This window comes from Amyelois transitella, chromosome 21 (assembly GCF_032362555.1).
Source record: "Amyelois transitella isolate CPQ chromosome 21, ilAmyTran1.1, whole genome shotgun sequence".
NCBI classification, from domain to species: Eukaryota; Metazoa; Arthropoda; class Insecta; order Lepidoptera; family Pyralidae; genus Amyelois; species Amyelois transitella.
Genome location: NC_083524.1, coordinates 1,876,301 through 1,897,402, shown reverse-complemented (window position 1 = coordinate 1,897,402; position 21,102 = coordinate 1,876,301). Strand labels below are relative to the sequence as shown.

The 21,102-nt window shown below is 40.1% G+C and overlaps 5 protein-coding genes across 5 annotated transcripts; 3 read left to right on the top strand and 2 right to left on the bottom strand.

Annotated features, from left to right (window-relative positions):
* Positions 1–2,235: 2,235 nt before the first annotated feature.
* On the top strand, positions 2,236–10,432 carry LOC132903082 (uncharacterized). Its single transcript, XM_060950403.1, has 3 exons — positions 2,236–2,798; positions 2,964–3,064; positions 9,741–10,432. Exons 1-3 carry the CDS (start codon positions 2,516–2,518, stop codon positions 10,356–10,358), a joined length of 1,002 nt encoding a protein of 333 aa, XP_060806386.1. The 5' UTR covers positions 2,236–2,515; the 3' UTR covers positions 10,359–10,432.
* Positions 3,448–5,731, top strand: LOC132903085 (uncharacterized). The gene is made up of 3 exons (XM_060950407.1): positions 3,448–3,685; positions 3,894–3,988; positions 4,878–5,731. The coding sequence occupies exons 1-3, from the start codon at positions 3,448–3,450 to the stop codon at positions 5,466–5,468; spliced, it is 924 nt and encodes a 307-aa protein (XP_060806390.1). The 3' UTR covers positions 5,469–5,731.
* Positions 6,112–8,141, top strand: LOC132903086 (uncharacterized). Its single transcript, XM_060950408.1, has 2 exons — positions 6,112–6,292; positions 7,314–8,141. Exons 1-2 carry the CDS (start codon positions 6,112–6,114, stop codon positions 8,009–8,011), a joined length of 879 nt encoding a protein of 292 aa, XP_060806391.1. The 3' UTR covers positions 8,012–8,141.
* LOC132903076 (uncharacterized) lies at positions 6,289–8,433 on the bottom strand. The gene is made up of 2 exons (XM_060950396.1): positions 8,135–8,433; positions 6,289–7,251 (listed from the first exon to the last, which is right to left on the bottom strand). Exons 1-2 carry the CDS (start codon positions 8,431–8,433, stop codon positions 6,348–6,350), a joined length of 1,203 nt encoding a protein of 400 aa, XP_060806379.1. The 3' UTR covers positions 6,289–6,347.
* On the bottom strand, positions 6,289–20,203 carry LOC132903081 (uncharacterized). Its single transcript, XM_060950401.1, has 2 exons — positions 10,481–20,203; positions 6,289–9,657 (listed from the first exon to the last, which is right to left on the bottom strand). Exons 1-2 carry the CDS (start codon positions 10,916–10,918, stop codon positions 8,977–8,979), a joined length of 1,119 nt encoding a protein of 372 aa, XP_060806384.1. The 5' UTR covers positions 10,919–20,203; the 3' UTR covers positions 6,289–8,976.
* Between the last annotated feature and the right edge of the window lie 899 nt (positions 20,204–21,102).

Sequence of the window (21,102 nt, the reverse complement as noted above, 5' to 3'; positions counted from 1 at the left end):
CCTTAATAGTGGCAGTACTTTATTGCGGAAACTTCATTAAAGAGTGTGGTCACGGAAAGGGAGCACCCGATGGCGTAGGCGTCGGCGGTATTCTTAAAACGAACTGCAGATCAATTTGTAGCTCATGCTGGTAATATTACTAATATTGACTCATTGGTCACTGTTTTGAATCATCTATACAAGGCGTAAAAATTGATACGGTGGAAGATTACGAAGTGACTGAAAAGGACTAGCTTTTACCCACCCAGCCAACACAGTATAGCTGTATAAATTTTGCGTAAAAGCAATCTTTTAACTTTAAGCTGGATATAGTATTTGTATAACTTCTGTGTAAGCGCTTACACAGGTGATATTCAAGCTATTTGGGCACAAAATATCTTGCTTCAATTTGGTTAACAGTTGATTAATAGCCACATAGCAGCTGAATAAATGTACAACACACTGAATATCTTCTGCATAAATTCTGATTTTTCTTTAGTCCAGAAATTATACATCTTTTATGCAGTTGTTAATTTATGAGTTCAGATATTCAAATGATAAACAAAATTCCGATCTTTGGAGTAGTTTTACAAAGAAATTATGCAAGTAAAAAGTATTTTTCATTGTGACGGGATTAATTTGTGTCACTTAGTTCAAAATATTGTAAATGGTCGCCGATTACGTCTTCAAAAATTTGGTAAGTAAATGATTTCATACATTTTAAGTAAGTTTAAGGTGAATTATATAAACGCATGGCACTTTACTGTGAATTATCAACATGATCATTGTGCATTTTTTGAGCGCCTCAAGATAAAGCTACATTTTAAAAGGTAAACAAATATGAAATAATAGTTAAATTAAATGATCTTTACTTTTTATCAAATTTCAGTCCCAGCAAGTAATGAGAATCAAATTTTGTATAACTGATAATGTTTCCTACTCACTAAACAAAGTGTTTCATAAGATAAATGTTGAGGATTTATAAAAATAGGTTTATGTCGAACGTTAGTTAATGCCGGAAGGCCAATTTGAATTAAAGTGTTGCTTATTTTTGCATAATAGTTCACATACTACGACATATCCAGAAATTATTTGGTTTAAAGTACAATAATTATATATTTATCAGCAAAAGGTCTTAAATTACATAAAACAGTATACTTTTATTCAGCTTTTTAGGGTTCTTTTTTATAGAAAATAAATCCATGAATATTTGAGGGTGATGGGACCTACACTAATGTAGGTATTTATAGTACTACTATGAATGACGCATTGCGTAATATTTAGTTAGACAATTGTTTATATTACCAACTAAAATTGTAAGTAGTTGCAACCAAAATTTTAGCACTTGTTACAAAATACACCCAAGAGCACCTAATTATATTTCCATTTAAATCTCGTTTTGAATATCTTTCACTCATAAGTCAATGTCAAACTAAAAAGATCTGCTGTCACTGTCACTGTCCTTAATGAAAAGTTGATGGCGGCTAAAAATTGTTTGTAATTGACTGCAAAACTAACTGTTGTTGGATAAATTTATTATACATATAAGCAAACTTCACATCCCCTGAAGATACAATAATGTTAGTATTTTTAATAGTGTTGTTATTGTTTGTAATCGTGTGGTAGTTTTTGAAGTGTTATAGAAAAATGATATATTTTTTCCAGAAACATGTTCAAAATAGTTTCGACTCGTAAAAAAGGCCGGGTTGAATTAAAAACAGTGCCCGCTTCTTGGGAGATCAAAGGAAAGTTATACTGGCCAAAAAAAAATGGCGAGCTACTTTGCAAAAACCCTGCAGTCCTACCACAGCAGGACTGGAACACCTACAACTGTACATTAAGGGCACACTAGGCAGCCTGGCTGCGCAGCCAGGCTAGGCAGTAAAACATATGACGTTGTATAGGAGCCCGCGCACTAGGCAACCATGAATTCCCGGCTGCGGCAGTTTGTTTGCACGGCAGCCGTGCAAACAACGCGGTTGTTTGCACGGCAGCCGGTTGGCTGCGCGCAGCCAGAACGTGGGTAGGCGAATGTATGCGGCTGCGGTCAGTCTCCGCGCACTAGTTGTAGCAGCCAGACGTATTTTGCGTTCCGAACTTTGTTGAAGATGAAGATGACTTTCGATACAGAGAAATTTATTCGGGAAATTGAAAGCCGTAAAGCAATTTGGGATATAACATCAGAAGAATACAGTGATCGGGATTTAAAGAAAAGAAGATGGGAAGAAATCACGAACAAAATGTGCTCGGAAAATTTATAAGAAAATGAAAAAAAAAGAATTTGGTAAGCAAGTATTTTTATTAGCTGGATTATTCAGTATAATACAGGGTGATTCTGCAACACCAATAGCCGAGTCCACACCGGACGCTCCATCGCGCTCCGATCGCGCGCGGCAGCAGCGCGATCCAAAGATGCAGGCGGTGTGGACGTGCCGCGCGCGATCCATGCGCACGTATTGGAGCGCGCGCTCCCTACCTCGCGCGATCCGTGTGCGGTCGGTTTTTGTGCCAGCCTCAAAGGTGCCTCAGTTGCGTGATGCGCGCGGTGTGGACGGTTGTGTTGGTTCGCGCGATCCACCTCGCCATGGACATCTCAGAAAGTCGCCGTTTGATATTGCTTTATAAAGAATTTAAATGTTTATGGGATCCCAAAGATTCTAATTACACCAATAGAGGTGTTAGAGATGATGCTTGGCGTCAGATTTCTCGTGAAATGGGGAATAAGTCGATCGAGAACCTAAAGAAAAAAATGCGATCTCTGGCGGGAGGCTACAGAAGGGAGAAACACAGAGAGAAGCAAAGCCGTATAACTGAATCCGGTAAGAAAACAAAGCTACTTTTTATCTGTAGGTATTAAAATTATATATTTTATTATAAGTAATTACATCATAATATTTACTGTGGATTTCACGTGATTTCGCTTTTTACATTTAAGCTGTTAGAAATACACGTGGTGATTTTAATGAGTAACTTGTTTATTTCAGGTGCTCAAGATACATATAAATCAAAGTGGTTTGCGTATGATGACTTCGACTTTATGGCGGATAAAAATGAACCCGGAACCACACGCGATACATTGGAACATGTGAGCTATTAGTTTACTGATATTCATTTTGCCAAACTATTGTATGGTTTGTAACAAAGTGTCTTGCTAAGTGGGACCGTATTGTAGTGGCATTTTCAGTTGCTCTTCTTGGTACGACGGCCATCGGTTGTAGCGATTGTGATGGCGGTTCATTTCGCCAGCTTCCAGGTATTAAGCCGGGTCCAGACGAGTGTAACGTGTAATGTAATCCACCGTGTAATGTAACACGAATTCTACGTGTGGACGGCACTACGAGCATTACATGTAACGCTCGCGCGGCGCTCGGGGTTGATCCATCGGCTGTCGGTTTTTCGCGCGAACACAAAGACGCTCGCAGTGCTCGTTTGGACGGCGTTCGTGACGGTTGTGTCGTATGTACGTTCATGATGTGGAGTGACGAACAATCGCTTGAACTTATTAGTTTGTATCAAAAAAAACCTGTTATTTGGGATCCAAAAAACCCGCAATACTATAAAAAAAATCTGAAACACGATGCTTGGAGTGATATTGCTCATTCATTGGAAAGAGATGTAGAAGAATGCAAAAACAAAATGATTAGTTTGCTTGCTTCACATCGAAGAGAAAAAGGAAAAGTAAAGAAGAGCCATAGTTCCGGAAAAGGTATGTTTTATTATAAATTTATGTTGCTTTACATATTACACACTTTTATTTATTAATTTAGTTTTTACGGTATTATCACTTACTTGCTATTAGTACAATTATTACTTCTATTGTATACCCACTATATTACTATATTCTACTATATTTTACTATACATATATGTACTATATTCTATTGTATTGTTTATTTATTGTAATTTATTTTACAGGTGGGGATGAAACGTACAAAAGTACATGGTTTGCTTACGAGGCGCTGGCATTTTTAGGAGATCGAAATAATCCAAGGAAACGACGCAACACAGAGGTAACTGCATTGAACTAGTTTCCTTCGACTTGATAAAAAAAACTTAACAATATGTATTCTGCCAAGAAACTGTACCCTCGTTCATAAAATAGTCATTAAACTCATCCCTAATTTGTTTTGCCGTTGAGGCAGCTCTTCTAGGTACATTATTCAATGGAAGTAAAGATGACATTTCACAATCTCTCCGCCAACTACCTTCACATAATCTTCCGTTTTGGTCGCTGTCAAGTGAGCCAGGGGGTGCATACAAGTTTTTAGATGAATCCGTGTTTCTCAAAAAATTATGCAAGTGTGCAATAGCCATGACTATAGTCTCCACGGTTTTGGGCTGAAGGAGCATAGGTTTTCGTAGAACTCTGAACACAGATGCTGTGATACCAAATACATTTTCTACAATCCTGCGAGCTCTGCTTAACCGGTAATTAAAAATTCTTCGCGGCGATCCCTTGGGGTATTCTCCTGGATAGGGTTTCATTATATTGTTTTGTAAAGGGAAGGCAGAGTCTCCTACAAAAACATATGGTACTACTTTGTTTCTACCTTGCAGTGCTTCAGGTGCAGGCAATCTTAACGAATTATTTTCTAGTTTTTTATATAATTCAGTTTCCTTAAAAATTCCACCATCTGAAATGCGGCTTTGACATCCGACATCCAGAAATTTATAATTATATTCCGCGTCTACTAAAGCAAACATCACTATACTGAAATTAGATTTGTAGTTACGATATTCTGTGCCACTATGTACCGGAGCCTCGAGAATGACATGTTTACCGTCCATGGCTCCGGCACAATGGGGAAAATTCCACAATTCATCAAATCTGTTTGAGATCTGGATCCATTCTGACTCTGTTTTTGGCAGCTGAAACAATGAATTTCTTTTTAATTACAGATTACAAATGAACCGGAACAGAGTGCATCTACAAGTGTCGAAAATGATAACAGTTTGTTTGATAACAGTTCAGAATTTATATCACCAACTGGTCAGGCCCCCAAAAAAAAGAAATCAGACGAAAATAAAAAAATGGGTATGCTTTCGGAGGCTCTTGGCCTGCTTAAGAGTGCTGCTTCTAGTCCTACTCCTGAACCCCGGAACAATAATCCAAACAATTTTGACAGTGAAACCCTTTTCTTTTCAAATTTTATATGCAGCAAGATGCAACAATATAACAGAAGTACTAAAAATGCCGTGCAGCGAGCAATAATGGACGTAATATTCAAAGCCGATGAAGGGTGCACTAACTTTTCTCAACATTATTATCCATCGGCATTCAATTACAGTGGGTATACAACAGGCTCGGTTCCTTCATCAAGATACTGCAATGAACCACCTTCTTTGTCTAATCGCTCAGAACTTACTTCAGGGTATTCAACAGGTCAAAATCAAACAAGTTGCCCTACTGCTCCATATGCTTCACCTGTTCCCTCAGAATTATCTCAAACTTCATATGAAGATGTAGACTTTGTGAATGACCTGATTTGAAAAGAATAAATTTTGTACTACATGATTTGAAGATACAATTTGATTCAACTTTCTAATTTTAATTTTGGAATAATTTTAATTTTGCTTACCGTACTTAATACAATAGCTTAATTTGTTATTTTAATAAATAAATAAAAATATGTAAAACTCACCTTAATGTTTTCTTTCAATGCTTTTATAATCGCTTCACAAACTTCTGGTACAATGCAAGACATTGACTGTTTTGAAATTCTGAAGGTGTATTGAAGGCTTGTAAATGAATCTCCTGTTGCCAAAAATCTTAGAGCTCGTTCCCACCTGTCGGGTGTCGGATCCGTATATTAAACGGAAGTTCTAGTGGCAGAGCATTATATATGACGCTATTCACACTTATCGGAAACCGATTTTGTGTCGGCTCCGACAAGAAATGTCGGGTGTTTTGCCAGCCCTCTACGCCCGGAAAAAAATCGTGTCGGATCTCGCTCGCCTATGATTAAGAACGGCGCTGTTCACATTTGTCTGATGTCGGAGCCGATAACCCTCTCCCCGCTACCCCTCATTCCGTTCGTGCGTACGTCGTACCTGCGATCGCGCACACACACATCGCGGCGCGCAAGCAGAGTTGTTGTGTTTTTATTGTACGCACGTTTGGTGATTCGTAGTAATGGAAAAAAATATCAACCCCGAACAATTGATCACACTAGTTCAGGAAAGAGGTGTCCTTTGGGACAAAACTCTAAATGATTATAAAGATAAGAACCTGAAAATAGCTGCTTGGCGGGAAGTTTGCTGCCTACTCATACCTAATTTTGACAATTTGGACGAAAAAGAAAGACAATCATGTGGTAAGTGTTTGAAGTTATTTATTTAATAATATACGTAAAATTCAAAACATAAATATTAACCATGCGCTTCTGGTTGCCAAGGCACCGAGCCTATTGTTGAAACGAAGTAGTTTGCAAATTCAGACCGTATATAATTTGCAATAGGACCACCACGTGGATTACAGTTTTGCAGTTGTACTTGTTCTTGCATCGGATTTTCTGCCGCATAATGAATATCTTCAAAGTTCAGACCGTCCTTTTCTCTTACAAAATTGTGTAATACTGTACACGCTTTTACAATTTCGATAGCCGTGTCTGGGTGGACATCCAGTGGCCGATGAAATATTCTCCATTTATTGGCTAAAATACCGAATGCGCATTCAACGTACATTCTTGCCCGACTTAAACGATAGTTAAATATTTTTTTCATGTGGTCTAAATGAGTGCCTCCAAAAGGTCTTAACAAATTTGTTGACAGAGGGAAAGCCTCATCGCCCACGAGAACATAAGGCATATCATTTTGAAGTGTTGCATGTAGAGGCCTTGGTTTTGGTATATTTAAACTACCATCATTCAGTTTCTTCCATATAGTTGACTCCTTGAATATTGAAGAATCGCATTCTTTTCCATACGAGCCAACACTCATAAAAATAAAACGATATTCTGAATCAACAACGGCTAGTAAAACAAATGAAAAATAATCTTTGTAATTAAAATACATCGAGCCAGTATTGTTTGGTTTCACCACTCTTATGTGCTTACCATCAACTGCTCCAAGACAGTGCGGAAAGTTGGCTTTCATATCAAAACCTTTTGCAATTTCCAACCATTTACGCTCATTATCAGGAATTTGCATGAACTCGTCTCTTAATACATCCCAGATAGTGGAACTAATTTCTTTGCAGATTTTACTAATAGTTGACACACCAACTCTGTAACTATAGTGCAATTCTTTGAAGGAACAACCCGATGCGCAATATCTGTAAAATAATTAAGTAGGTAAAATAATTAACATTTCTATATGTACCTATTGTAATTGCAGGTAAATTAGTATCTACAAAGTGGTCGAATCTACGAGATGCCTGGATGCGAGCAAATAAAAATGACGTCAAAAAATCCGGAGCAGGGGCTAAGTTTTCAAAGCCATATATATATAAAGAACAGATGAGTTTTCTGCAAAAAGTGGCTGAGCCTAATCGAACTCATGATTCTGTCAAGAAGCGTCCAACAGATACATGTCCCGAGGCATCAGCGGCCAATACAACAGATATAAATTCAGAGCTGCTATTACCAAGCACTTCCAAAAAGCCCAAAACCTCCTGTCTCGATGACAAAATGAGCCAGTTTTTAGATAGCAGGCTACAGTCAGACAGAAGTAACGAACATCCAATGCTCTCTTTTTTTAAAGGTGTTCTACCGAGCGTTACGTCTTTTGACGATAATGAAACTTTAGAGTTTCAATCAGGCGTGCTGTCACTGATTCAAAATATTAAAAAGCAGCGTGAAAGTCGTTTATACTCATCAAACTATGGTTGGCATTCACAATCAAGAGATCACGTGCAACAATCTGTATATTCGTCACAAAACCAGAATGTGCACCCACCATTAAACCAGAATAATATCTTCCCTTCAAGTGGATATGGATATTCGACACGCCAACTCGTTGAACCAGCATCACCTACTTTGTCACTACATTCAAGTAATACTCAAGATTCGGACTTAGATTTTAGTAATATTTAACTCCACTAATTTGTTTTCGTAATTAAAAAAAATTAAAGTTATTTCTTTCAATAAATATATGTGAACTAAAAGTGACTGTTTTATCTCTTCCTTTATACAAATTAATATGTATAATTATATTACCTTAAAAATATCGCCAACCTTTCTTCAGTACAAATGCAGTCTCTAAATCTCGTATTTTGGTAGTTTATGCTCACTGATATTTGAGCCAATAGATGGTTGAATGTAGTTATCGACATTCTAAAATAATTGAAAAACTTAATTTCGTCACTCCTCAATTCTGTTATTAAATTCTGAAATGTTCCCAAACTAAATCTTTCTCTCAGGATTGGGTGCACCCAATATTTTCTTTCCTTGGCTGTCTTTCTTCGTTTTCTTCTCAAATAATAATACATCACAACAAGAGCTTCGTCGACGTCCATCGTGCACAATCGCCTCGCGTAGAGTGCTTGAAATTGGCACTAGCTTCGACCGTGGCCGACAACCGATCGTGTGTGTGAACAAAGGCGCCGACATCCGATTAATATACGGATCCGATAGCCGACAGGTGGGAACGAGCTCTTAGTGTTAGAGCCAGTCTATCTTGCGGCGAAATTGCAGATCTCATTATAGTGTCTTGTCTTGATATTTTAGGCGCAATGATTGTTAACAAATATTCGAAGTCAGTAGGCGACATCCGGGTAAAGTTTTTATATTGACCACTTATATGTTGAGATTTTAGTTCCACAAGTAAAGAAGATCTTCTTTTATACAAATTAGTTTTCCACCATCGACGCTTCCGACTTTTGCGGTCTTCAGTTAGTAAATACATGAAAATAAAAGCCGCACCAGCTATCACGACCTTCCTATTCGGCATGTTCGTAGCAACTGAGTGGAAACAGCTTTTGAAATATTTTCGCGTTCACAATTCGCTTTAGTTCGTGTGCCGTCCACACTGTTGATACTAAATTACACGTAATCTTACATTACACGTTACACTCGTCTGGACCCGGCCTTACATCTCCATTCTCCTGTACTGTATCAAACGTTCCTGGCGATATAAGGTTAGGATTACTGCGTAAGTAGTTATATAGATCAACCGTTGCCAGCACGACTTTAGTCGCAGTTTCTGGTTCCAAAAGCATAGGTTTACGCAGGACTATGTAGACAGAACTAAGTACTCCAAACGCGTTTTCAACTACTCTACGTGCTCTTGACAGTCGGTAGTTGAAAATTCTTTCACAAGAACCCCTTTCCCGTGTACCAGCGTATGGTTTCATAGTATAATCATTAAGCTGAAAAGCTTTATCACCTAGTATATAATAGGGTACCTCAATTTTATAGGGAACTTGCAATATCTCCGGTGGAGGAATATTTAGCTCTTTTTTTTCAAGTTTTTTATATAAATTTGTGCTTTTGAACACGCCTCCATCTGATATTCTGCCTTTAGTCCCAACATTCACATACAGGAACCTATAATTTGCATCTACTAATGCAAAAAGAACAATACTAGGAAATAATTTGTAATTATCAAAGTCGTTGCCACTATTAAAAGGCGATTGTATAGCGACGTGTTTGCCGTCCATCGCTCCTATCACGTGTGGGAAATTCCACTTATTCTCGAATTGCTGAGAAACTGTACGCCATTCTTCTTTAGTTGACGGCACCTGAAAATAAAGGAGATCTTAATTATAATATAAAGCTGAAAATAAGAATAAGCAGTAAATAGTAATAATAATTGTTGTTACAGGTAGAATCTGATACGACTGAAGGGGAACTTGAAGTTAATACTACAGTGAGCGAAAACGAGAACAGTAACATTACTAGTGACACACAACCGGAGAGAGCCAACCACCACACAGATCAGAGTAGAGAGCAGAATGATCAGAATGCACAATCCAGTGTCCAAACAACAAACAAAAGAACAAAAAAAAGAAAGAAAACTACTTCTAATAATGCAGATGACATATCAGATGAAACTCTTTCAGAGGCTTTCCAACTTCTGCAACAATGTGCTCAGCCACCACAACCGGAAACTGATTCTTACATTGCTTTCGGGCAGTATATATCTACTGAATTGCGGAAATATGATGCAGTAACATTAGTTAATGTCAAAAATGCTATATGCCAAATTATTTTTCAAGCTGACACAGGAAGATATGGGGATAGCAATTATGGATATTACACTAATTCATATCCTGGCACACCAATAGCATCCACTTCATCACAGTCCCAGTCTCTACAACCTCAAAATTATCCAGCTCCAATTCCACAGACATCACCGTCTGCTCATCTAGCCTCCAATTCATCGCAGTCCCAGTTTCTGAAACCTCAGGATTATTCACTTCCACAGTCACCACCGAATTAAATAAGTACCTACCTATATCATGTTTTCAAAAAATAATTAATAATTGTAAACATGTTACTTCTTTAAATTATGATTGTAATACACTACTTTTTTATTGAGTAATAAAGTATGGTTTTACTTACCTTTACATAATCATTTAACAGGTCAATGATGGCTTCACAAACTTCAGGAATAATTATCGATATAGACTGTTTGGAAATGCGGAACAGATACTGCAAACTGACGTACGAATCTCCAGTTGCTAAAAATCTCAATGTTAGTAATAATCTTTCCTTCACAGTAATGGCATCTCTATAATTTGTATCATTCTTTCTTAGCTTGTTATTTAATAATGAACACAATATCTCAAATTGATTAGCATTCATTCTTGCAAAATTGTGTTCACCTTTATCTGACACTAACTCTGCGTACAGCTGAGTCCCAGATTCCAAGCGATTTTTGTAAATTTGTTTCACCCAAAACCGTCGTTTTCTTTTTTGTGTTTTTTTGCGCAAGCATTTAAGCAAAATAAAAGTTACTGCTGCAACGGCAAGACGCCGCCGTTGTACGTGTGACTCCATATCGTACAAGAGTTAGACTGGCTGAATCACGGATCGCCTTAGGATCGCTTGGAGCGCATATTTGGGATCGCAAGTTTCCAAGAGTGGATCGGCCTAACACGATCCACGATCCACGCTCCGCGATCCTGGATCGCGGATCGCGGGATCGATGGATCGTCCGGTGTGGACCCGGCTAATCAATATTTTTGTAAGGTATCGCAGGATAACTCTGTATTAGTTATTTTTCTTTTTTGTACTTAGTAGGTGTTTTCGCTTCAATGTTTTATTTAGATAAATAGGTAGGCACTATTCTAATACATATCTATTTTGCCATTCTAATGGATTTGTATTAATAAAATAATCCGCAAATAAATCCCTATAAGATGCTGATGATCGGCTGCCTCTATTTGTGGGTCCAACGATTATTTCCAGTTCTGGTGGAACGTACAGTGTCTTGAAATCTATACCCGTCTCTTTCGCGCACGCAGGTTTGTAAGACACAGCAAGCTTGTACATCCGACGAGGACAACGACAGCCTTCCGGAAGTCACAATGACGGAAGACTACAAGCACGGCAGGGGCAGTGTTCCCCGTAAACGGAAGGCACTGGAGGGGCCTACACTAAGATCGCGAGGCCCCAAAATCAACACAGCCACGAGGGGCCGTCATGCTGGTCGGCGCGCACAGACTTCGCCACCAAAGTCCGCCAGCATCGTTGACGAACAACTTGAGGTTGTACGGACGTCGGTTGAGAAAGTACTGGAGGAAGCCGGTAAATCCGGCAACCTCAAAGGCACGGTATGGCGATCAATGAAGGATGCCTGCCAGTACATTCTAGATGCAGCTGACAAAATTGAAATGCACCAGGAGGAGTCGGCGGCAGTCAGAATTCTGACTGCTGACAACAAAAGAATGCGGGAGCAACTAACGCAGCTGGAGCAGGAAACAAGGGCCCTTCGGAAGGCTTATGCGGATCTGCCGGGCCGTCCACCTCAGTATCAGGACCAGTCACAATGGCGGAGCTCAAAGACGTCCTTAACGAGCTTGAGGTGTCCAATGAGAGGAACCTGTTCGTCAAAATAGGCGAAATGGTGACGACCCGGTTAAATGAAGCCGAAAAGAGGGGCATACTCGCCCCAGAACCAATCTTGCGCCCGCCACTGGCGGCTGACAGAAGAAGGCAAAAAGATGCTGGGGATCTAGATCGCAGGGAAGGCAACACAGGGTCAACTCTTATGCCACCTGCAAGACCTGGACCGGTGCCGCAAACCAGGGCCAAGGCCAAAGCCAAAGCTCGGCCACGGTCGAAAGAATGGAAACGTCGTTTACAAGGCACACCTGTCGACGGCTGGCCAGGTGTGAAGGCAGGAGATGCTCTTGGGCGCATTTACACAGTGCATGTTAGTAACTTCGAATGTTACTGTTTGCGAATGCTGCTGAATGTAGTACAGGGACCCACTAGCTTTTTGGATCTAAAAACAGTTGACGGCCAAGAACTTGAAACTTTTCGACAAGCGTGTGAGAAGTTGGGGTTGTTGGAAGATGACAACCACTGGGATGCCACAATGGAAGAGGCAGTGCTGTGTCGCTCTCCTTCGCAAATAAGAGAACTATTTGCAATATTGATATGCACTTGCGGTTTATCCAATCCTCTTCTACTATGGGATAAGTATAAATCTGCATTATCGGAGGATATCTTGCATAGATTTGAAAGGATGGATCAAGTCAACAATGATCTATGTTTCAATGAAGCACTGAGACATATAGAGGACAAAATAATAACGATTTTCGGTAAGAAATTGTCTGACTTCGGTATGCCTACACCAGAGCGTCGAGGAGAGTTGTCGACCGATTTGATCAAAGAGCTAAGCTACGATATTGCTTTATTAGACGCTCAGGTCAGCGAAACTGAACCACGCCTGCTACCCGAACAAAAAAAAATTTATAACAAAATATTACAACAAAAACAGTATCGCTTACTTTAAATTAACGAAATAGAAAATATTTTTTTTTTTTAATTCCTGCGCAATTCGTGTACGTGGAACGGAACGTGGAAATAACGTAGAGCTGGGACAATACATAATCGGCGGCCATCTTGTCATCGCTTATCAATCGCGTCAGTACGAGTGCATCAGCCTTGTATGCGAGTTGTGTTTTAATTGATCTTTGCGTGGTTTTCGGTTATTGTTACTTTTGGTTATTGTTGAGTTTTGTTGCTGTTGTTTGTTTAAGTTTTTCATTGTTGTGCCGATCGAACATGTTATCGCCCGAGTTGCAGAAGCATTGGATATCGGGACGGCCACAGTTATACGTATCATAAAAAAAAAATTTGGTGCAGCTGGTACCGTTGAAAATATTTTATCGACACCGAAGAAGCGACGGCGGAATAAGCCAATTACAAATGTGGACAGTTTTGACGACGAAGCTATCCGAAATCATATATATCGATATTATGAAAAGAATGAGCTACCCAGTTTGTCGAAACTGATAAAATCATTAAAAGAGGCTGAGTTATTCACTGGCAGTGTGGCAAAAAATGTGAAAAATTTTATTCTTTTTAAAAATTGGTGTGACTTAAATATTGTGATTTTAAATTATAACTTTATGTAAAATTATCCCTTAGTGTACCTAGTGCATTTCTTTTTGGTTCTTTACATTGCCAAATACTTCAATTTCTTACACCTTGTGTTCTGTAGTGGTTTGTCGCCCTGTTATACCTTAACATTTCTTTCTTCCATTTTCCCCTACAATTATGTAACTCATATATAAATCTTGTTATTTCCTTTCCCAGACTGAAGAAATTGGAGCTCTGGCATCCATTTACGGTGACGACTGGAACGTAGAAAGTGACAGCGCAAGATCTTTCTGCGTCAGGATAGCGGAGAATAAAAGAGAAGTGTTACTGTATGTGACAATGCCGCCCAATTACCCGGACCAGGCGTCTGCGAAGTATGAGCTGTCGGCGCCATGGATGGACAGGAAGAGCAAGGAAGCGCTGCATGAGGCCTTGGATCAAGTTTCATTGTAAGTACTTTTCGTTATACATCGTTATACATCCACTGTATTAATATTAATAATCTTAAATATTTGATTAACTGTTTGAATGAATTTAAATATTTTAAAGCAACTTACTAGAAGTTTACCAACTTACAGGTGTTTTGTGAAATTACTAAAAATCTAATGTCAGTCTGCGTGTTCAACTTGAATGTATTTTTATTTTTATGAAAACCATGTCACCAGCCACACACTATAATCTCACAATTAATTTCAGGAAAAACGCCGGTGGGGCCACTATATACCAGTGGGCTGAGAAAATTCGGGAAATCGTGCGCGTGCGCGAACGCAAATCTGAGAAGCGCACGACTACAAAGAAACCCACTAAATGCAATGGTGGTGACGCCGCGGTAATTATGATCTTTATATTTACACTAACTTTTACCCGTAGCTTCACCCGCCCTAATTTTACGCCAACTAATAAAGAATACTTCCAGGTTTTTGCAAATCCCACGGGTACTATAGTCTTTACCGGGATAGAAGATGGCTCATGACCTCTAGACTCTTATTTATACGATAAACTGATTCAGTATCTAGATAACGTGTAAAGAGTTAACAAACATACTTTCGCATTCTTATTATTAGTTTGGACAGAAAATTATTATTAAGGGTCATAGAGGCACTTGTCACACATGTTTATGAAGAATGGGAGTCACTTCGAGGCACGAATGTTTGTGAGGCACTGGTATCCTCGATGCGAAGTCGATGTGATGAAATAATAAGAAATGGCAGGAACTTGACAAAATATTAAATAATTTCAGACAAAGTATAATTTTATTGTATAGCTTAGCTAATAATAACTTGATCAGGTCTGGTGTTTTGGTGCAAATCGATAACAAACCAGACGCAGAGTCTCATTTCATCAACTCGAGTGTCAATTTGAGTTTTTGAATGAGCATCGGGAGATTGTTACTGGTTACAAAAAATCAGCACAAGTTCGGCAACATTCTAAAGAAATGTGGTCGAGGGTAACCGATTCATTGGATTCAGCGGGTGATGGTGCAGTAAAATCTGGCCTGGAATGGTCCAAGGTACGTAAGCATTAATTCTATTGTTTTTTAGAGTACTCTTATTCCTCCTCAGGGCTTGGCCTGCTTGAATCGAAAAATCTTTATTTTCGGTTCTACAGTTAGTTATATAGAAGTAATCCTTATTTAGTGAAACTGAAATGTTACTTTACAAAAGGCATTATATCTTCGGAAAATTTGGCTGTAATTATAAATTACAATAATGTGACATTTACTTTCTTAGTGAAGGTTTAAGAATGGCAAATGAGCTTTGCGATTTCTTTGTTAACATTGATCCATCTATGAAACGAAGTCTTAATTTTAAGAGGAAAATTGCTTATGCGACTGTTGAGTATCAGTTTGAATTGTCGGAGCTATTAAAAACATATATGACCAAGGGTCAACAAATTTAGGAGCTCTAAAAATATTTTAAACTGCATCAGGGCTATATGAAGATGGCACTGATTGCCATCCCCGCTAGTCCAAAAAACGTTAAAAAACTTGTGTCCGAAAAAACCAATCACATGGACCAATGGGGTCGATATATAAAAATATTAAATAACACCAAATTTATAAACAAACACACCCTGTGTTAACATATCAAAAACTTTGAAATTTATTGATGGTCCTAAAATAACGTAGAGAAGCCTAACAGATGTTTGTTCTTTAAAAAAGATTGTATGTTGATCTAACAGTCACTCAATCAATCAGTTTTCTCTTTTAATTGTCTCAGTTTAAAACTATAACCAAAAGTAAATTTTTTAAATGTTTTAGTTTTGGGCGGTTAAGGCAAAAAAAAAACGTAAAAATAGAATAATTTAAGGGGGCAGCGGTAAGGACAGGAGGACAGCCCTCCAAGTGGGGAAGCGCTAGCAGAAATAGAAATTAAATTTTTAAGTATCCTTGGTGAGGATTATGACATGGGACTACATCATTCATCAGTGCAGCCATTTTGATTATTGACAAATATACATACGCCGTCCAATTCACATTGAACTTATATTGTAAATGTGTAATACACATAAGGCCAACCAGCTTTCGGACTCCAATAACAATTTTAACCATAATAATTATTTATGGAGCCGTAGAACAATTCAAATTCAGTGATTGAGAAAAAAAAATGTACGCCGATCGACGACGAAAAAACGCAAAATTCTTGGTAAAAAACTCCAGTTATTCCTCCTATTCCTTAACTCTAGCAGTGCTCGCGAATTCGCATGCGCCAAGATGCGGGAGGAAGTCGAAAGCTTTCAAACCCCTACCGAGCAGCTACAGCCAACGCAGCGCAGCCGCGCGACCACAAAGCAAAGACGTTGACAGCGTAGGAGCAAAGCCGAGGCCGCTGTCGCTCAAGCGGGCGCCTGCCCAATCGATGCAGCCCACCCCTCAAATGTCATAAACCGGTAAGGATAGGGACGACAGACCAGGACGAAGGTCAGACGCCGTTGAACCGGTACTGACTCTCCTAATCGAAATCTTGACCGAGTACCAGTTCGGTCAGGATATCGTCCCTATCGGGGCGCTACGGTCAGGAAACCTCCACGTTGGCTCAGTACCTTGAAAGCTTTGCTTCTGTTGCTTGATCTTTGATCCGGTGATAGCGGCGGGCTGACAAGTCACTGGGCTGGTGCACCCTGGGCGATGGTTAAGAACTCTCCGCTATTAGGGGTCTTGTTATCCATCGGCAAATGTCCTGACACATGGACGGGTTGGATAGCCTAACCGGCTTTTGGGCAGACGCTTTTGCGTCCAGGTCCGTCTACCAGTCGCTCCCTCCTGTCTGCCCTCAGACAGTGAGTGGATGTGTCTCGTGCGGCGTCAGGTTTCGGCTCGGCGCCGGGCAACTCGTTACCCCAAATTGATGGGGCCGAGGACCTTTCGTCGCGAGGAAGAAACGGTCACGGTCGACGAGTCGAGGGTCCTCGCACCGACATCCGACGAGGACAACGACAGCCTTCCGGAAGTCACAATGACGGAAGACTACAAGAACGGCAGGGGCAGTGTTCCCCGTAAACGGAAGGCACTGGAGGGGCCTACACTAAGATCGCGAGGCCCCAAAATCAACACAGCCACGAGGGGCCGTCATGCTGGTCGGCGCGCACAGACTTCGCCACCAAAGTCCGCCAGCATCGTTGACGAACAACTTGACGTTGTACGGACGTCGGTTGAGAAAGTACTGGAGGAAGCCGGTAAATCCGGCAACCTCAAAGGCACGGTATGGCGATCAATGAAGGTACAAGGCCTGCCAGTACATTCTAGATGCAGCTGACAAAATTGAAATGCACCAGGAGGAGTCGGCAGCAGTCAGAATTCTGACTGCTGACAACAAAAGAATGCGGGAGCAACTAACGCAGCTGGAGCAGGAAACAAGGGCCCTTCGGAAGGCTTTTGCGGAAAAATCTGCCGGGCCGTCCACCTCAGGATCAGGACCGTCACAATGGCGGAGCTCAAAGACGTCCTTAACGAGCTTGAGGTGTCCATTGAGAGGAACCTGTTCGTCAAAATAGGCGAAATGGTGACGACCCGGTTAAATGAAGCCGAAAAGAGGGGCATACTCGCCCCAGAACCAATCTTACGCCCGCCACTGGCGGCTGACAGAAGAAGGCAAAAAGATGCTGGGGATCTAGATCGCAGGGAAGGCAACACAGGGTCAACTCTTATGCCACCTGCAAGACCTGGACCGGTGCCGCAAACCAGGGCCAAGGCCAAAGCCAAAGCTCGGCCACGTGAGCCAACGCCAGGCCAACACTTTGAAAAATGTGACGATTTCCACTGTTTCTGTTTCTTTTTCATTCGTCGTCTTAGATAATAATTCTTTCGTGATCCATATCCAAACAAGGACGTTCGAGCGCATCAACAGCAAAATAAATTTTTTTTCGCCATCAGCGAGCTCCTCCACTGGCCTGCTGTCAAAATAGAGGCGTGGAGGGGCAAATAGGGGTGTCCGCGCAGTATCACCGGTGCCAGCTTTTCCAACACTCGTCGGTGAACTGTCACCGGTCCATCGTCTGCGTGCGCTGCGGCGGGCCTCACAAGGCTGCCGACTGCGAGCGGCCGCTGGACCAGCCGGCGACCTGCGCCAACTGCACCCGACGAACCACTCATCCTGTCCGGTGCTGCGGCTTTATTTATTTTTAAAATTTTACTTTTCTAATAAAAATATTGTTATTAAAAAGGCCCCTTTTTCAGTGGAAACACAATGTTACACACAAACCTATTTGATTTAAACGGAGGCCGTGCCGCTTGGCTATTTTCTGCTCATTTCTCTTTTGCAATGGAAAACCTGCTCTATCGTTTCCCGTTATTTTCGTTATTTCTTTCATCAATCTGTTTGAGGTAAAGAGCAAGCCTTTGACGAAGGAGGAGACGAAGGCTTTGCTGGAGCTCATAGAAGCTAGCAAATACATTACTTGCAAAACCACCAATGCCACCAACAATAAATTAAAAAATGAAGATTGGAGTCGTATAGCAGTGCGATTCAATGCCTCAGCGACAGTTTGTCGTCGTACACCGCAGCGGCTGCGTTTAAGTGGGAAATTTTAAAGAAAACGCAGCACAAAAATAAGAATGAATAGCATTAAGGTAATTGTATTTTTGTAACCGAAGTTATCTAAGCACCAATTCATTGCCTGTGCCTGTCAAGCTGCATTCCACCTTTAACACTCTTTCATATTTTCTTTGACCTTTGCTTTACGGACTGGTGAAGGACCTGATGACTATATCCCTCCCGATGACATATTGGACCGGAACAAAATTTTAAAAGGCGTTGATAAAATTCGATTACAAAAGCAACTTCTGCCAGAAATGCACACAAAGACTCTCATAAAATATAAAATTTTGTTTTAAAATAAAAAATTAAGGCCCGAGAACGTTTGTTATAAATATAGGAATTCGTCTAAATCGGGCTTTGTAAAAGCACAATCATTCAATTTACCAAAAATAGATTCGATTAGAATTCAAATAAAATATGTGACTTGTTGATGTGTGATTGAACTTAGCACTGGAGAAGGCTAGGTTTTCACAGGTTAATATTTATCTATTTATAATAGATATACAACATATGGTGGTGACCAATAAGGAACCTGTGTCACCTTATGCTTCTCAAGTAGAAGAATGTAAGTAGAAGCACAAAGATTACATTTTTCAAAAAGGAATAAAAAATATCATTTTAGACGATCAACTTTTGAACCATCCTGGTCTAATCAGATCAGCCATTACCGCGTCTCCCTAAACCTCTTCAACATTACACTGTTGCATCCAACGAGGATAACGAAACTGAGAATGTAAAATATCTGATATTTAGGAATAAGAGAAAAAATATCTAGGAAACCGAACCCCCGGTCTAGCCGCAAGATATCATCCCTATTGTGCTAACAGAAATGGCGACACTCCTGCCTCTCAATGGATAAGACGGCCTGACGGATTATCAGCCGAAATGCCAACGGACTCTCCAAGACGAGACGCAGCCTTCTGAAGTCAGTGGTAAGAGAACATAACGTGGACATCGTACTGAACTCAGAAACGCACTTGCGTGCCGCAGACCAACTGAAGTTCCCAAAATACTATGTCTGTCGTCGTGATGAAATTTCGGTAACGGGCCAAGCCTATCGCGGGCTAGCCGCACTAGTGAAAAGAAATATAGTACACATCAGTCTACACTTGTAGCTTCAATCGCTCTACGCATTGGGCGTTGAGATCTGAACCCCGAGTGTAAGTTTTCATTTGTGACAAACTGAACTATTGCGTTTGCGTTAAGTTCCAATTTTGTATGTAAACTTGAACAGCACCTCTAAAGGAAACTATTAGAAATAAAATGACGAGTGTATTTGTACAAACTTTTACTAATGACGATGAGTTTCTGAACGCTTCGACTGCGTTCTCATTCGAAGTCAAGTTTCGTGTGTTTTTGCGAGTGTAAATGTCAAATGTCAACAAGTTTAAATTGTTTCACAACCGAAACGCGTTAGTAAAGTAAATAAATCACTTGCTTTTGGCTTATGAAATCATACGTCGTTTCAAATAATTTGTTTATTTAGAAGGATATTTATGACAATGGCAGCACGTAATATTTTTGCCTGGAAGTTATTAATGGCTGCAGAAACTTAAGACAGAAGAAATCAACTGCGTCAAAAACGACGAGCTTGCCGGTGGAGTTTAGAAATAGATATCGCTTATCAAAGGAAGCATTTCTATTTCTTTGTGAAGAACTGAAACACTTAACTACCCTAAAGAAAACGCTGCAAATTATTTTTTTAGGGTCTGGTTGCACTATTTTTCAATGCAACCGGGTCTTACCAGCGTCCTGTAGGAGTGGCTAAAAGTCTATGCCAAAAGATGTATAGCGTTTACATTCAGGAGGTAACACAGGCCCTTAATCATCCTGCGATGCTTGAAAAGTACATATCTTTTCCAAAGACACTTGCAGACAGACAAGCAGTCAGTCACAAGTAAGTACCAAATAATTCGCTATAAAAATGGTCAGCCTGGGGTCAACCCGGGACTTTCAAATTTAGGTATCTGTCATCTCAACCACAGACCCGCCAATACTTACTTTTCTACTCTTTGCACTACTCCCCAAGCGTGGTGGAAGGATTAGTAGAAAACGGTATAAAATACTCGTATGTTACCAAACAACAAAGAAAAGTAAACAAATTATTTAGGGTTGTCCTGATTGCCCAGGATTTCCAGGATTTTCCAAAAAGACCTCCGCACGGAATCGGTTAACGCGCGAGAGTAGTAAACTATTGTTGTTTTTTTACTGCCCTTTCTTCTTTTGCGACTGAATCTTACAAGAGACCTATCGGTGAAATAGGTGGGCATTTCTTGGCTCAACAGACTGTGTCAAAAGTAATTGCTCAAGTGACCGACGACGACAGCAGAAATCTCTGGGAACCGAGATTGGCTATAAATATCTTGTTGCTGCCTCGTGAAACTACGCATGCGCCCTACCACTTTCCACTACGAAGGACTTTCAGATTACCTAGCTTATTATTGTGTTTTTTTCTTTTTAAGCCTTATTTTACGTTTAATAGTATCCATATATTTAATTTGTTGATATTGATAGATTCATACATTTTATAAAATTTCTAGTTTTTTATCAAAAATTCGGCATTCCTGGGGTTTTAGCAATAGCTTTTGCAAGACC

Bases quoted from the DNA above. Each gene is read 5' to 3' on its own strand.
- LOC132903082 (XM_060950403.1), top strand. From the start codon at position 2,516: ATGCGCGCGGTGTGGACGGTTGTGTTGGTTCGCGCGATCCACCTCGCC. The intron at 2,799-2,963 runs GTAAGAAAACAA...TGTTTATTTCAG, and splicing joins AAGCCGTATAACTGAATCCG to GTGCTCAAGATACATATAAA. The intron at 3,065-9,740 runs GTGAGCTATTAG...TTGTTGTTACAG, and splicing joins CACGCGATACATTGGAACAT to GTAGAATCTGATACGACTGA.
- LOC132903085 (XM_060950407.1), top strand. From the start codon at position 3,448: ATGATGTGGAGTGACGAACAATCGCTTGAACTTATTAGTTTGTATCAA. The intron at 3,686-3,893 runs GTATGTTTTATT...TTTATTTTACAG, and splicing joins GAGCCATAGTTCCGGAAAAG to GTGGGGATGAAACGTACAAA. The intron at 3,989-4,877 runs GTAACTGCATTG...TTTTAATTACAG, and splicing joins GGAAACGACGCAACACAGAG to ATTACAAATGAACCGGAACA.
- LOC132903086 (XM_060950408.1), top strand. From the start codon at position 6,112: ATGGAAAAAAATATCAACCCCGAACAATTGATCACACTAGTTCAGGAA. The intron at 6,293-7,313 runs GTAAGTGTTTGA...TTGTAATTGCAG, and splicing joins AAAAGAAAGACAATCATGTG to GTAAATTAGTATCTACAAAG.
- LOC132903076 (XM_060950396.1), bottom strand. From the start codon at position 8,433: ATGGACGTCGACGAAGCTCTTGTTGTGATGTATTATTATTTGAGAAGA. The intron at 7,252-8,134 runs GTAATATAATTA...ATTATTTTACAG, and splicing joins AGGTTGGCGATATTTTTAAG to ATATTGCGCATCGGGTTGTT.
- LOC132903081 (XM_060950401.1), bottom strand. From the start codon at position 10,918: ATGGAGTCACACGTACAACGGCGGCGTCTTGCCGTTGCAGCAGTAACT. The intron at 9,658-10,480 runs GTAAGTAAAACC...CTTTATTTTCAG, and splicing joins TGTTAAATGATTATGTAAAG to GTGCCGTCAACTAAAGAAGA.